Genomic DNA, 17774 nt, shown 5'->3' on the forward strand with positions numbered 1-17774 from the left:
CCATTTACATTGCGCATTGGATCATCTGATTTATATTTTGATTTGTCCTTGTGGATTATACTACGTAGGTCTCACGTCTCGTAAATTTCGAGATCGTATGGCGAACCATCAGGCCTCCATCCGGGCAGCATTAAGCTCGGGGTCCTCGGATAAGCCGGTAGCCAGACACTTTTTGGACCAAAAACATCAGGTGGCGAGTCTGAAGTGTAAGCTTATTGATTGGATTCCTCCTCCAAGATTTGGTGGCGATAGACTTCAGTTATTGAAACAATGCGAAAGCTATTGGATACATCGATTGGACACTGTGGCCCCAAGGGCCTTAATGAGTACAATTCACTTAATGTATTTCTTTAGCACATTTTTGTCTTGGGGGCACGGATTTTTAACTGTGGTGTTTTTGGGGTTTGGTTCTCTTCAATAATATTCTTGTGAACATCTGGTGGATTTTGTGTTTTGGTTTTTTTCACACACGTTTTGTTTAATGTTTTTTGATCACTTTTATTATTCCACTATACCTATTTTAGTGGTGTTTTGTGGTGGTGGTAATTTTCTAACCTGTTTTTCATTTCTTGACTATCATCATTTATTTTTATTTTTATCTTATATTATTTAATAATTTATTTTTTTTATCATATATATATATTTTTATCTTTGTTTGCACACATTATATATTTTTCATGTATAGGGGCAACATTATATTTTTCTTATGCGGGCAATTGTATTGGATGGGCCTGTGAAAATATGTACATGCCACTATCTAACCATTTGTTACCATGGTAGGTCTTGTTAGTGTTGGTATGGGTATTTGGTCTCGGGCTTCAACACGTGGCATTGGTACCACTTACCTTTCATTTTTTCATGTACTGCTTTGGTGGGTTAGGTATCAATTATTTCATGTGGGCAGTGATGGTCACGATTGGGTTCGAGCAAGGTAGAGCCGGTGTGAGCTTAGTTTTGAATGAACCAGCCCCGTGGTAGGTTTATTGCATGCAGGCAGGCAGGCACATTAGTAGAGCCTGCCCGAGACATCATATGTTTTTTAGGATGACAATTTATTTATACAGGTGGACTGTACTGAGATTGGGTTGTATACATGCAACGGAGGTGGGGCTGACCTGACTTTAATGGCCGGCGTTTACAGAGCTGTCATGGAACGCAAGCTTGTGCGTTTCCATGGCAAAGGAGGTAACTAATATATTCGCATGCAGGCATGCGTGTCACGTGACGTATTTCCGGATCTGCCGGTTTAAATAGCGGGATGGTTTGTCGAGCGGCATGCTCGCTGGCGTCACATGGAAGCAGGCGTTTTTAGTGAGAGAGAGTGTTTGCAGGCTGCATCTCTGTCCCGTGTTGGTAAGTTCACTTATGACATTCCTTGTATGACAACAGCGGGTACTTAGGTTGTCCAGTGACATGTTAGTATTTGTCTTTTCACTTTTTTTGTGTTTAGCTGCACTGGACCATTGGAGTTTTCCATGTACACTCGTTGGTCCCTGTGAATTGCAGAGTGTGACTGCATTGATTGGGTTTAACTACCTGATTCAGGTATATTCTATAGTATATATGTTGCATCGGGAATTGATGATATAGTGATTAGGGGTGACTCGATGACTTCACATACATTGTTTGAGTTACTAGTGATCTGCAGTAGTGATTAATGTCACTTGCCCCTCTCCTTGTTTTTGTGTTTATATGATGTGCATGTGATGAGGTATATATATATATATATATATATATATTAAAATAGTGTTTTGTGTGGCACACTTTTCTAATGGAGATTAAAATTATTTGTGACACAGTATGGTATATTTTATATTGTAAATGTGTTCTTCGATCTGAGTTATTTCTATGTCCATAGAAATATAGTGTCGTGTATATCTGATATCAGTTGGGCAAATTTGTTTATTTTTATTTTTGCCACAGAGTTTGAAGCCTGAGAGACTAAGCCTGTGTGTTTCTGTTTGTGTTTTTTTTTTTCCACAGATATTATTGTGATAGATGACTAAATTATTTCTCAATTCACGTATGATGTAATGTCCTGAGGAAGGTCCGTCAGGGACCGAAGCGTTGACGACATTTATCTAGACATATATCTGGAAGATTGACAATTTTTGTATTAAGGACGGCTACATATAGCCTAAATAAACAGTGTTTTTGTGTGATTTTACTTGGAGAGAGCCCTTGTCTATGACAATCATTTTCTATATATATATAAATATATATATACATATATATATATATAATGATTTGTCCCTCCCAACCCCTACGTTTATATAAATGCAATATTTTTTGCCCCCTTACCCTTCTCTTATATTAATGTCATTATATTTTCCCCCTCCCCTGTATATATTTAATATTTTGTTCCCCCAAACCCTTCACTTACAGTATATAAACCTATAAATCTTTTGTCTCCTCTTCCCTGTATATATTTAATATGTCCCCCACCCCATATATCAATCTATACCCACACCCTTTCAATTGTGTGATGAACCAATAAAGGTGACAGGTGTGTCTGGACTGTCCACTTTGGCCAGGGGGACTAATCTTGGTGTAGTTTCAGTAGCAACAAACCAAGCACCCAAGTTCATCCCTGGTTCTTCTCCACCAAGTTACTTACCTTCTAGTAGAGTATCAATATATAATTTAGGTGCACAGTCTGGAACTTGACTCCTAGAGAAGGGAGTAGAGCTCACCAGAGATTTCCCCTGTACAGTACAGCTGTGAGCCAGTCCGACCCTGACTATTCTTTGTAAGATTATACCTGCCGACTTCCAGCTCTCTCCTTCTTGGGGGCGGAGCATGGTTGTGATCGCGCGATCGCATCATGGCCCCACCCCCTCTTCACAATGCCGAGATTAATGTCATTGTGAGGGAGGCGGGGCCACGATGACATGATTCAGCGCGAATCGCGTCAGCACCCCTCTGATACCGTGGGGGAGGCGGTGGCCGCCGGGAGGTTTGCCTGCCTTTCCGGGGACAGGGAGCGACAACCGATTTTCGGGAGGCTGTCCACCTTTTTGGGCGAGTGTGCGCGTGGGAGGTGGGGGGTTAGGACACCAAGTCATTAAATTGTACAGGGCTGGATCTGGGCACAACTAAGGTTCTTCTGGCGCATTTTAAAATGTGATAATATCAAAGTTTGTTGCTCCTGGCAAGGACATTATCATCATGTGACTGTGTAAAAGACAGGGCCCCATACTGCCTGCACACAATGGCATCTAGTGATAGCTTTTCCCTTTATATGTTATGTGTATAAAAATTAAAAAATTATAAAAGAATGTAAAATAACCCGGGTCCACATTGCTGCACGACAGGGCCGGCTCCAGGGGTCTGAGCACCCTGTGCCGGGCCGTTACTATGCGCCCTGTAATCGAGCGTGGCCAAAATTGGGGGCGTAGCCTAATTACTATAAGCCATGCCCTCTAAGTGACGTTATTTGGAGGTGTGCCTGTATGGCACGCCTCCAAATAACATCATGCTGGGGGTAAAGCCCAGCCCTCCGTCACTGGCTGGGCTTCCCCCAGCCCTCTCCCGTCAGAGAATGGATGCCGCGCGCATGCGTGCGCTGCATCCATTCACATTCCGGGGGTCCGGCGCAGCCGCACAGCTGCGGCGGTGGGGTCCCCAACCTCCCGATTTGACCACCCGCGGGCCTCTTCGGCCCACGGGTGGAACAGCGGGACAATACTGTCCGCTGAAATCGGGATGTTGGGAAGGGGTGCGCCCTCTATGGGTGGCGCCCCAGTGCGACCGCTCAGGTCGAACACCCCTAGAGCCGTCCCTGCTGCACGATTATCAATTTAAACAAAGAGTAAGGCGGTTTAATGAATAAAACAGAGGTTCCCAAACGCGGTCCTCAAGGCGCCCCAACAGTTCAGGTTTTAGAGATACCCATGGCCAATGTAATAGAGTGCAAGTTTTTAACTTGCACAATATTACTTGCCTAAAACTCCCAAAATAATAGACCTGCTTCAGGCTAGCGAGCATAGCTTGAGCAGATGCGAGTAATGCCGCGTATACACTAGGCGATAGAGGAACGACAGTACGATTACAACATTGTAATCGTACAGTCGTTCCTCATCCCCTGTAGTGCCTACACTGAATGATATGTCGTTCAGTGCAGACACCCTCCCTCATCGCTGAACATGCCCAATCTGTCATTATCGACAGATTGACCAGCATATTCAGGCGATTAAGGGTCTGCAGGTACCTCTAGTTCAAGTGCAAAATAAATATTTAAAAAACCACAGGACACATACACCGAAGGCTTATTATTTTATTACACATACACTCACCCGCACTCACATACTTACCTTGTTCCTAGTGCCGGTCTGCCCTCTTGTCCAGTAAAGTACCATACTCACTTATCCCTTGAGTGTAGTCCTCTTCATTCCATGTAGGCGTCCTTGGTCTTCTAGGGCTGGGACACCCGGGCAAGAGAGCAGCGCGGTGATCTGGGGCTGACTGACCCCCAGATCATCTAACATCTACCCACCATCAGTCCACCACCACCAGGGACTTGGCCGGCTCTCTTGCCTTAAGGCCCCCATACATCAGCAATTGATTGCAGCAATTCTGCAATTTGCAATCGATTGTGTATAAATATATTTCCCTTTTTCAATCGATTGCAGATTGCAGAATTGCCACAATCGATTGAAAAAGGGAAAGATTTTTATACACAATCGATGGCAAATAGCAGAATTGCAGCAATCAATTGCTGATGTATGGGGGCCTTTAGAATAAAGTTACCAATCATCAGCAGAGATGAGGTAAGGGGCTGGGACAGAGCTGCAGCTCAGCCTATCAGAGCGGGCGTAGGCGTGGCCGACCCGCGGTGTTTTCTGCCGGCTGCACGAGAGAGATCATTCTTAAGAACGAGAAAAAGCAGCAACAATAGAGCCGGAGTCGCGGGAGCCTCGAGTGCCGCCGTGACGTCACACGCTCTGCTTCAGCTACGTGACGTCAAGCCCTCTGAGCGCTGCCTCGGCGTGACGTCAGGCACTGCTACTCACCTGCCCCCGGAGGTAACACTGCGCCGGAGTCTTACTGCGGAGTCCCTGCTCCGCGCCTGACATGCATAGTTTAGTTACACATGAAGTCATAGCGCAGGAGTTGCCGTGACGTCACACGGGGCACCCCACCCTAAAGGAGGACCCCGTCCGCAGTCACACGTGGCAGCTCCGTTCCTGCTGCCCGGGAGCCGGGACACTGCCGCTGCCGAGATGAGAGGACAGATCATCGCTGTTCTGGGACTCTTCTTATCCCTGGTCTCAGGGGCTCAGCTGCCAGGTAACTGGGGCACAGGGGATGGCATTGGCATGTGTATAGCAGCTCAGGTGGGCACAGATAGGTAGCTCTACAGATAGCTTTGTACTTCACTGGGGCATTCAGACAGATAATTGTATGGCACTGGGACACAAGGGGTAACTGTGTATGGCAGTGACTGCTCTCTAGCCTACTGGGGCACAAGGGGTTAACTGTGTATGGCAGTGACAGCTCTCTAGCGGCTAGAGCTGTCACTGCCATACACAGTTAACCCCTTGTGTCCCAGTAGGCTAGAGTCTAGCCTACTGGGACACAAGGGGTTAACTGAGTATGACATTGACTGCTCTTTAGCACCCTGGGACACAAGGGGTTAACTGTCTAGGACAGTGACAGCTCTCTAGCCCACTGAGGCCCAAGGGGTTAACTGTAGGACAGTGACAGCTCTCTAGCCCACTGGGGCACAAGGGGTTAACTGTGTATGGCAGTGACCACTCTCCAGTCCACTGGAACATAAGGGGTTAACTCTGTATGGCTGTGACAGCTGTGCACCTAAATGGGGGATGTACAGCGTTCACACTGTATGGCAGTGACACTGGGGCACAGGGAGTTAACGCTGTATGAATGTGGCAGCTCTCCACCCTAATGGAGAACATAGAGAGTTAATTCTGTATGACAGTGACAACTCCCCACCCCACTGGGGTTAACATCGGCATGACAATGACATGTCTCCAACTCACTGGGGCACAGGGGGTTAACTCTGTATGGAAGATAGTGACAGCTATCTGATGCATTTGGAGAACGGGGTTAACTCTGTATGACAGTGAGAGCTATCCATCCCACTGGGACAGGGGGTTAACTCTGTATGACTGTAGCTGTTCTCCATCTCACTGGGTTAAATCTGTATAACAGTGCCTGGTCTCTATCACACCAGGACATAGAGGGTTAACTCTTTATGACAGTGACAGCTCTCCACCCCACTGGGACATAAGTGGTAACTCTGTATGACAGTGACATCTGATCATCCTACTGGGACACAAGGTGTATTCTTATTATTATATATTTTTTCTAAGGCACCGCAAGAATTTTGTAGCACTGTACATAGGCAAACTACATACAGGATTACATGGGTATACAGTGAACAATATAGACAGATAAAGACTATAATCTCTATATGACAGGGAGACCTCTCCATCCTAATGGCACTAGGGGGTTAACTCTGTATGACAGTGACAGCTCTCCACCTCAAACTCTGTACCTCTGCTCTGCGCCTCACTGAATATAAATAGGATAATTGTAATGTGACAGAGACGGGGATGCACAGATCAGAACACATGGAGGCTACTAAACTAGATAAATAATTTATTCCATGATGCACAATGATTATACAATTATCTAGCGTGGATGGTGAAACTTGTGCTATAGGGTCTGTGTTGTGGGGATACAGGTTGATGACCAGTGATTATCATTATATAATCTATAATAATATAGTATTGGAATTGATGTGTGAAAGTACACGTCCGTGTCTGGGGGGATAATGGAGGGCAGATATTCAGATCCAGTGAGACCCTGGATGTCAGTCACTGCTCCTTCCCAGTCCAGACCCATCACTCCCACCTGGCTGGCCTCCCAAACCGGAATATTAGCCTCAGTAAAGGTCCAAGGACTTGGTCCCTGTGATGGCTCCAGTGTCTCCGCTCTCTGTGACACCCGGGTGATGTCTCTGTCACCTCAGCTGGATGAGGATAAGATCTGACAGCAGGGAGCACCACCAGCCCAGGACCAGAGTGTCCAGTGAGAGTCTCCCCTTTTCCATGTCCTCTAGGACCACAGATTGCTCCGATAGTAATGACACTCAGGGTGTGCTGTATGTATAGTTGGCATTGTGGGGCGCAAGTGGAATGCAGACTGATCTCGTGCACCAGACAAGGCGTATGCTCACAGACGTAGTTTGCTAGTGGGTATGGATTGATCCGTTCGTCATCGGACCTTTCTTTCAGTGAAATGGGCATTTCTTGGGCGGTGACCATACGGATACACGGGACTAATCCATCTGGTGGGAGTGTCATGGGCATGTAAGCCAACTTCCCTGCTGTATTGTAGCATGCGGATGCAGATAGGTCCCCTGTTCCTGATGGATCTTTTGCACTCGGCATGGGGTGGGAGCGAGTCCCGTTACTCATGATAACAGCTGTGGATGCGGACATACATAGAGTGGGCGGGAAGGGCTTCCACAGGTAGACGCACGGATATTGGGCTTATACGGGCAGATTTGTGTATTAGCGTAAGGAAGTAAGTAGGCTGCTGCGGTGATACGGAAGAGTGGAGGCACCCTACTCAGAATCAGGACCTGTGTGTGATATATATCCTAAGGCAGTAATTGCCCCATCCCCATATGCCCGAAGGCAGTAATTCCCCCACCCCCATGTGCTTTAAATCAGTAATTTCCCCCACCCCCATGTGCTCATGGTTACTGGAAATAAATGTAAACTCATTTTTAGTGCTAGACAAGACTTCTGCCTGGTTTGACTATGGATCTGGTTAAAATACCGACAGTCGGGATGCAGGCACTTAGAATGCCGGCACCAGAATCCCGACACCTGTCAGAATCCCAGCACCGGCATCCTGATGGTAAGTACTGGGGTTAGGAGGAGGATTATGCTGGCCATACACCTACGCGATTTGGGGCCGATTTTGTGACGCGCCGTACGATGGATCGCGTGGAAATCGTGTGATTTTAGGTAGGATACGATGCGATGAATGCTCCCGCAGCTGTCAAAACGTATCGTGTGATCAGCTGTGCAGTCCATCTTCTCCGTCGTCTTCGTACGCTGACCGTGCCATTTTTTCAGCATTCAATGCATCGAGCGTCCGAGCGGCCTCAATTGTGAAAAAAAAGAAGACTGATACACGCATGGGCATTTGTGAAAATAAAATAAAACACACACAGACACACACACACCAACAAGCCCTGGGCTTGTAGGGACCCAGTGCTGGTTGGGCAACATACAGGGGACAAACGACGTAGGGGGTCTCCGGTATGTAAGCACAACCAGCGCCAGGCTAGTCAGAACCAGCCCTGGTTGCCAAAATACGGGGGACAAATTATGTGGGAGGTCCCCCGTATTCTGCGCAACCAGCATTGGGCTCTGTTTAGGTCCTGGTTCTGGAAATACAGGGGAAAAAATGTGTAGGGTGCCCCTGTATTTTCCAGAACCAGCACCAGAATTTTTCTAGCGGGGGACCCCCCCCGAGGCACCCCAGGTTGATAGCCCGGGGCTATCCCCGCCACCCCTGGTGTTTACACAACACCTATACCCTATCAACCTGCCACCCACTCCTGGTGGCGGTGGGTGGCAGGTTGATAGTGTTATAGGTGTTGTGTAAACATTGGGCCTGATTCAGACCCGGACGCTAGATGCGTACGCTCGCTCCCAGTGTATGCAAATTCTGAACACGCCCAGCAAGGCATAAGCACACCCACTATGTCTTGGCGTGCGATCACTTTTGTGTATGCAGACGCCCACAAGCCTGTCTTAAGACGCCCACTTGCGCACGTCATCTCCAGGAAGTGTATACAACCATCGGTACAACAGGTACCATCGGGAGCATTTGCAGCGCTTGTAGTTGCCTTTACCCTATCGCAAGATCTGCGAGCACTTCAGTGTAAAACCATCCAGGTGACGTGTACTATGACACTGCCTGTTAATTATGCACACCTATGAAACGGCGTTAAAACACTCGGACACGCCTGCGTTGGCACCTCCACTTCCTCGTTACTGCTGGCCTGCCCCTGTTACCACCCACAAACGGCTTCTCCTGTCACTCATTCCACTGGGCTGTCTTTGCTGGGCGAGTGAGCGGTTCATGATCGCTCGGACTAGTTCGCACACTGCGATGCATGCGCACATTAGTAAACATCGCCAGCAACGAGCGAACGCTTGCTAGAGACCGGGTCTGAATCAGGCCCATTGTGTTTACAAGTAGAACTACAGGTCCCAGCAAGCCTCCCCCGCATGCTGGTAGTTAGAGAACCACAAGTACCAGCATGCGGGGCATTAAGGGCCCACTGGTACCTGTAGATCATATGTAAAGAAATGTTTAAAGAAACACAGGACACACAGGCCCGAAAGCGCATAGGTGTATGGCAAGCATAATCCTCCTCCTAACCCCAGTATGTGCCATCGGGATGCTGGTGCCGTATCCTAACCCTGTCGGGATTCTGACCGCCGGCATCCAGTACCCAAACGGTTTGCCTATATGGTAATAGATTACCAGTATATGGATCTTACCATTTGTCTCACCCAACGTGCCTTAACTTCATATCGGTCATTTATCGGTCATTTATGCGTTAATCTAAAAAATATCTAAAAGATGTATAATACAGTTAAACCTTCTTGCGATGGGAGAAATGAAAATTCAGGACACCAATTGATATATAATAACCAATTTTATATTCTAAAACATATTAAAAAAAAACACTAATACATTAAAAGTATTAATCACATAATAATGGTAAGTGACTGATATGGCAACAATCTACTGCCTCAATAACTGAGTATTCAGAATTAACATAGGGCCTGATTCAGAGCCGCTCGTAAGCGGCCGCTCGTTCGCTCAGAGCGATGTTCGCACATCTGCGCATGCGTATGGGTCGTAATGCGCATGCGCCAACCAGTCATTGCGGTCGGAAATCGAGTGCTCGCAAAACAGCGAGGGGCTGCTAATTTGAGTGACAGGATGAGGCGTTTGTGGGTGGTAACAGGGGAAAGTGCTTGAAAACGGGGAGTGGAGATCCGAACGCAGGCGTGCCAAACGGTCAAAACGGGCGTTTTAAGGGTGTGCATAATTAACAAAGCAGCGTCATCGGCCACGTCACTTGGTTGTTTCTTAGCCTGAACTGTTCGCATGATTGCGGTAGGAAAATCCAACCACAAGCACTGCGAGCAGTTCATACACCTTTCGATGTACTCGATTAATCTAATAAATAGCGGAGATGACATAGGATGCGAGCGGCCAAGGGGCATCTTTACAAAATAGCGAGCGAATGTTTCGTTCGCTCGCTCAGACATAGAGGCGTCAACAAACCGCAAAGAGCGAGCGCTCAATTTAAATAGCGGCCCCTTTTTCTGAACGAGCGAGCGCAAATAGCGTCCGGCTCTGAATCAGGCCCATAGTCTCTTGGCAGAGATCAGAGGACCTCATTCAGACCCGCTCGCAAGCGGGTCGATGTTTAGGCCCTGTGCACGCGCAGCGGCCGCACTGCGCGTGCGCAAGCCCCGAAACGAGAAAGAAATTCTCTTGCTCCGGAGCTCACTACAAAAGGGACAGCTGTCGATGTTTATCGACAGCTCGACCCGTTTCGCAGGCGTGGCAGGGGGGTGGTTTCACAAACTGAGGCGTTCCTGCCTGCCGTTTTGTGGGCGGCCGCACTGACATCAGCAGTGATGTCAGTGGGGTGCTTCCTGCTCGATCAGAGCAGAAAGCTCCCTGGGGCTTGCGGTTGCCGAGACCCAACCTTAGGGTCTCGTCGCAAGCCCCGATGGTCGCGATGGTCTTGACCATCGCGACCATCAACCTGGTCGGTCGCTAAAGCTGTGGGTTACCAGCTAGCTTAGCTAGTGACCAGGAGCCCGCACTACAAAACCCAAGCGGCCGCCCACATTCAGAGCAACCGCTTGCATTTTGCGAACGCCTCTGAATGAGGGCCAGAGTTCTTAATCAAGGTCCGGTATGGCTGCTAGTATGTATGTGTAACAAAGTTTTAGAATATATTGGTAACAGTCTCACCACATTAACCACTTGCCTGGCACAGTCGTATCAGATACGACCATACCAGACTGGGCTTTCCCTGACATGGTCGTATCTGATACGACCAGTCAGAAACACACAGTGGGCGGCTTGGTGGAAGTTAACTTCCAGCAGGCGCCCATCTCAGAGGGACCTGCCGGTCCCTCTACACCTGCGCCTCCTCCTCCTTTGTGTCCCGATCACTGCTGGCCACAGTGATCGGGCCCCAGGTGGCACCCCCCCTAGAAGCAGCAGCCACGGCTCATGTAGCGCGGCTGCTGCTGTGACCCGATCACTGTGGCCAGCAGTGATGGGGCAGCAATTTCAGTAATAGGCAGTAGCGGCGGCTCTGGTAGCCGCCGCTGCTGCAATGTACCCAGGCCGCTAGCGGGACACCCTCCCGCTGCGGCTCCGGATCACAGTGATCAGTGAGATCACTGTGTGAGAGAAGCAGCAGCATCGGCTCTGGTAGCCGCCGCTGCTGCTATGTACCCCGGCAGCCCCTCCCACTCCTTTCCGGCCTCAGCTCCACCTGCCCAAGTCCCCATGTGTCCCGATCACAGCTGGCAACAGTGATCGGGCAAAATATAAAAATAGTAATAAAATGTGTGTGTGTGTGTGTGTGTGTGTGTGTGTATATATATATATATATATATATATATCTATATATATATATATCTATATATATATATAGATATAGCAGAGTCTCTGTTTAGGGATGGCAATGGTTTGCAAACATCGATGGTCTGACTGAAAACAAGTGGTTTGCCATTGCTGGTCGTCATCAATGTTGAAACATCGATGGTAGCCATCAATTGATGTTTAGGAAACATCGACAGTCGTGGTCTACACAGATCTTGCCCAATCGCTAAGCAATTGATGGCTTCTAACGATAGTTGAACCATCAATGGTACAGCTGTCAATGGCCATCACTACAGTATAACATAAAAATTGCTATTTTTATGGTATACTGTGTTTTAAAAAAAAAAAAATTTTTTTGCAAATAAAATAGTGATGGATAAGTTTAAAATTATGTTCTTGACCTAATTCAATCATAAAAGAAACCGACAATTTTGGAGCGGTTTTTGGAAAAAGAATTTGTCAGTTAAGTGGTTAATAACAACGATCATGGAGACCAGTACAATTCCTACTGTGTTGGACGGATATACCTCCTATTACACACGCAGCGCCGTGGATAGGTGCTCCCGGTTACTGTGTGGGAGATTGGAATGTGGGCTTGATGCAGACCCGCTCGCGAGCGCTGAGCGCTCACAAGCCAGTCGATGGTGGCCTAGTGTGTATGCGCACGACGGAGCCGGCTCCGTCGTTTGCATCCGCGAGACCCGGATAGCGACGGGCAAGCCGTCGCTCCGGGTCTCGTACCAAAGGGGGCGTGCTGTCGATGTTGAGTGACAGCACGCCCCCTTTGGTGGGCATGCCGGGGGCGTGGCTCTCCAGACGGAGGCGTTCCCATGGGAACACCTACCGTCTGGGGTCGGCCCCACTGATATCACAAGTGATGTCAGTGGGAGTGCTTTCGGCTCTGTTTGAGCCGAAAGCACTCCAGGGCTGGCGGTAACGAGACCCTACCACAAGGGTCTCGTCGCAAGCCCGATGGTCTTGACCATCGCGACCATCTTCCTGCCCGCTCGCTATAGCTGTGGGTGGTCACCTACAGCTATGCGAGCGGACAGGAGGCCGTTCAGAAAAAACAGAGGGACGGCCCTGATTCAGAGCGAGCGCTCTGTCAGAGCGTCCGGCTCTGAATCAGGCCATGAAATTCTGCCCGATCAGGGCTCAGGTTATGAGTGGAGCTGCTCCAGTACACAATCACTCCGTCTGAGGGCAGGCAGCCGTCCTTCCGGATCCCGGCTTGAATGAAATGCAGTGGTTACCGGTGATACAGTCAAACTCTGGCTTCCATAGATATTGTGCTATCACTCTGCAAATACATGTCAGCAAGTAGCAGGTAGATCTCTAGATAGAGATTTCTGCCATCTCAAGAAGGTTTAATGGTGCATACACACGGGACCATCGTCAACAATAACGATATCGTTGAACGATCTCCCGTGTGTGCTGGATGATCGATATAGATCATCCAACACACCACCAACGATTGTTGATCACGGGTCCCCATAGTAACCTAGTCGATATCGTTCAGGTCGGCCTGCATGCACGGGCGATGGATGATATCGTTATCGTCCATACGTGCTTGCACATTGCAGGTCGTTGGTGGGTTGAAGGCACCGAAAAATGCACAATATTAGCGATATGATCGATATCATTATCGTGCATTTCAATCGTACCGTTTGTATGCACTATACACATTGGGCCTGATTCAGACCCACTCGCGAGCGGCTGTCCGCTCGCAAGTGGGTCGATGTTCTGGACTGAGCATGCGCACGGCGGAGGGAGCTCCGTCGTGCGCATGCGCCAGACGCGACGAGCGAAGGAAAGTCCTTCGCTCGTTGTGTCCGATCAAAGGGGGCGTGCTGTCAATGTTTATTGACAGCACGCCCCCTTTGGTAGGCGTGCCGGGGGCGTGCCTCCCTGACGGGGGCGTTCCCACGGGAACGCCTCCCGTCAAAAGCCGGCCCACTGACCTCACTAGTGATGTCAGTGGGAGTGATTTTGGCTCTGATAGAGCCAAAATCACTCCGGAGCTTGCGGTTGAAAACCTCAACCGCAGGCTCCGGCTCGCAGTTTCGGTGGTCACGACCGTCGCGGCCATCAAAATGCACGCTCGTATAGCCTGTGGGTGGTGACCCACAGCTATACGAGCGTCCAGGAGGACGCTCCATTTTCATGGAGACCGGCCCTCATTCAGAGCGTGCGCTCTGCTCAGAGCGTACGGCTCTGAATGAGGGCCATAATCACATATTGTTATATATATTTTTTAAATATTTTTTAGATTAGCGCATCACCATTATCTGTGCTGTAGAGTTTTGTACAAGCTTACTGGGTGAATTGCTGCTACGATTATTAATCTATTTTATTATTAGCGCCTGTTATTTTGTTTTTTTTTGTTGGATTTAAAAATAAAACTGTGCAGTATTTGTGGGCTACATGCAAAGCATCCAGTATTTGCCATGCATGTAAAAAGATTTATATGTCTTTGCACCCCTTGCAACGTGGTTTGTCCAGGTTCACAGTTACTTGCAATATCGTACTCTGGGCCTGAATCAGCTGCGATCGCTACTGCACAATGCTTGCCAAAACTCCGCCGGCATAAGACGCCCACTACTGCTTTCTCACATTCGTCCAATGTCGCTCTTCTGTGTAAACATCGCTACCGTCGTCGAACATCGACCACTCAAACAGCATTTACAGCAGGCCTGTCCAGCTGCAGAAACTGCCAGTCTCTTCGCACGCAGAGGGCTCTCATGCTGTGTATGCCATCGCAGTGGCTAATTTATGCACACCCATGAAACGGCGTTCAAACGGTCACACGCCTGCTTTCTTCTGACCACTCCCCCATCACCACCCCCAAATGCTGACCGCATGTCACACACTCTGCGATGGATTTCTCTGTGCTTCCGTAATCGCAGCGCACGTACAGTTTATATGTATGCGCAATGGCAAACAATCGCTCGATCTGCGTACGCAGTTGCACTTGCAGTCGGTCCTGAGGGCCTGATTCAGAGCCGGACTCTATTTGCGCTCGCTTGTTCAGAAAAAAGGGGTGGCTATTCAAATGAACCGTTCGATCTTTGCGGTCTGTTCACGCCTCTAGGTCTGAAAGAGCGAACAAAACTTGCGGTCGTTTTTTGGAAAACTACGCCCCCTGGCCGCTCGCATCCTACGTCATGTCCGCTATTTATTAGATTAATCGAGTACATCGACCAGCATATGAACTGCTCGCTATTCTTGTGGTTGGTTTTTCCTACCACAATCTTGCGAGCAGTTCAGACTATAAAATAACCCAGTGACGTGGTCAATGACGCTGCTGTATTAATTATGCACACCCATAAAACACCCGTTTTGACCTTTAAGCACGCCTGCGTTCGGATCTCCACTCTCCGTTTTCAAGCACCTTCCCCTGTTACCACCCACATACGCCTCCTCATGTCACTCAAAATAGCAGGCATTCGCTATTTAGCAAACAAACGATTTTCGGCCGCACTGACTGGTTCGCGCATGCGTATTACGATCCGTACGCATGCGCAGTTGTGCAAACATCGCTCGGAACGAACGAGCGGCCGCTTACGAGCGGTTCTGAATCAGGCCCTGAATCAGGCCCAGTGTTCCCAAAGCTGAATCGGGGCCCATAGATCAGTACGTTATATATTATTATTGTTTTGTTAATATAGCGTCAATCATATAACGCAGCGCTGTACATAGAATATTTATTCATTCACATCAGTCCCTTCCCCATTGGAGCTTACAGTGTAAATTCCCTACCACACACAGGGGGTATTCAATTGGGAGCAAGGTTTTCTCCACAAAATAATTGCGCGCACCCCGCACTCATTTTTGACTTACCGCGGATATGCATGCTCCCAATATCCACGGTATTCAATACCGTTTTACTTACATTTTTCCTCAGATCCATATTTGTATCGTAATCTGCAGGTGCACAAAAAGAAAAACCTCCCGGCGCTCAAAAAATGAAAAATCCACCACCTAATAGAATAGCAAAAATCCCACACGTGCAGGAAAACCCCCCTCAGGGGCAGGATTTTTGCTATACTTGCAATTAATTGAATACCCCCCACAGGGCTGAATCGGAGATGTGGACGTAGTGTTGATTTTGGTCGCAGACTTGTAGTCTGTTCATGGCATCCCGATGGTCACCGCAGGGTTGACGCGGAACGAATTTGGACAATTTAAGAGGGCGTTCCTGAATGATAACTGGGGGTTGGCTATGTAGACGCTGACGTGTTGCTGGCAGTGACCGCATTTTTTTCGCAGTTGCTCTGGGGCCGGTGGCCATTCTTCGATGGACATTCTGTTCAACCACAAAGCTGCTCTAATGTCCGATGGTGCGACCGATTGTGCTGATTGTGTGACTTATTGAGCAAAGCAGTGGATATGAGTTGCAGGCGGTGGACATCTCTGTACGAATCGCGGCGGCATTAGCATAAAGACGCAGTTGCACTGATAGAAGACGCAGTCGCGGCTCTCATTACCACCCACCTCTGAGTCAGGCGCGCAGTCACACTCTGACAGTAGCCAATTAGCTTCCCAGTCAGGGGCAGCTTCTACTGCGCATACGCAGGTCTCCGGGATCATGGCGCCTGCCACGTCCCCAGTGATTTCTCTACTGCGCATACGCAGGTCTCCGGGATCATGGCGCTTGCCACGTCCCCAGTGATCTCTCTACTGCGCATACGCAGGTCTCCGGGATCATGGCGTCTGCCGCGTTCCCAGTGATTTCTCTGCTGCGCATACGCAGGTCTCGTGTTTGTGTGTGTGTGTGTGTGTGTGGTCACACTGTGCTGCTAGTAGTTGTGGCTATCCCACCTGTGGTGCGCAGTTGGTAGTCAGTATGGTAATTGGTAACAAGGTAATAGTCAGGAACTGTCAGGCAGGTGTCAGTAGTATACAGTAATAGGTTACAGAACTGCTTCTGTGCTCCAGTACCTACTGGCGGCCACACATCACACTTGTGTTAAAAACACAGGTCAGGTGCAGAATTAAAACACGTGTAATTGCTCTTGGTTGGAGTTTACACTGTTGGACATATTATCACCTAGTGTTTGATGAAGTCACATTAATGCTTTCCTATTGTTAGGCCAGTTTCCTACTTTCATTGGGGTTACATAAAGAAAAGGATGGTGTGCTTGTGAATGCATTATATATGGTTTATGTACATGCACTAATATGTGCTTCATGCGTTTCCCTGCATTTATGAATACATCCCAGGAACTCCCTGCTTTCATCACAAGTCAGTAGAGATTGAATCTATGTTGATGTGGGATAAAAACACCACCAATGTCATGCAGCACCCTTTATATCAATGGCCTATTCATTTCGGGACGTGCAGTCAGGGTAGGCAGAGCCTCCCCTGTCATACTCTCTCCCCTATCATACTCCCTGTCATTCTCCAGAGTTTTGATATAAAAACTGTGTTGTGTTATACATGTGTGCCTCCCCCAGCCATTGACCTCACCGCACATAGAAGCCAGTTCACAAGAATGGGATATAGGAATGAATGGGCCATAGAAATGAATGGGGAAATACAGCACAACACTGGATAAGCTGCTGGAGTAAATCTAGTGGGTATATACACAGTGCGTTCCCACATGGGCTTGAAGTGTGCTGACATGCACTGAATGCACGATATCCAAACAAACTTCTTTAAATGGTTCTGCGATGCAGCCGTACATAGGGCTTGATGAAGTGATTTATGTAAATCCGATATTTACGTCAATTTCTGATGTTTAGTGATCTGCGTATGCGCAGTAGCCGCAGTTGATTCGATGCTGCGTCTTCGGATGCAGCGGTGGATCATAGAAGCCAGCAGTGGGCGTCTTTTTACTAAAAATGCCTGCTGCGGCTGTTGCATAATTACGCACAGCCGCCCACTGCTCACAAAGACGCAGCGGCGTCAAAATTACCTTCTATGTCTAAATCAGGCCCATAGACGCAAGTGCAAACACGTATGGTTAGAGTAGAATGGGTTTATATCGTAACAGGTGGATGCATTCTTTGCATTAAAGACTCAGGGCCTGGTTCATTACAGATCGCTATTGAGATCGCAGCTGCGATTAGGCACGCAG

General features: G+C 48.4%; 1 protein-coding gene across 1 annotated transcript in view; it reads left to right on the forward strand.

The window, feature by feature from the left end:
• Positions 1 to 4866: 4866 nt before the first annotated feature.
• Positions 4867 to 17774, forward strand: part of LOC148478319 (uncharacterized) — a 47256-nt gene continuing 34348 nt past the window's right edge. The window contains exon 1 of the mRNA XM_088455591.1: positions 4867 to 5289. Coding sequence (XP_088311717.1) covers positions 5223 to 5289 — 67 coding nt within the window. The 5' untranslated portion in view covers positions 4867 to 5222. The remainder of the gene's footprint in view (positions 5290 to 17774) is intronic.

The sequence above is a fragment of the Taudactylus pleione genome, unplaced genomic scaffold (genome assembly GCF_031769625.1).
Source record: "Taudactylus pleione unplaced genomic scaffold, aTauple2 ptg000662l, whole genome shotgun sequence".
Lineage (NCBI taxonomy): Eukaryota > Metazoa > Chordata > Amphibia > Anura > Myobatrachidae > Taudactylus > Taudactylus pleione.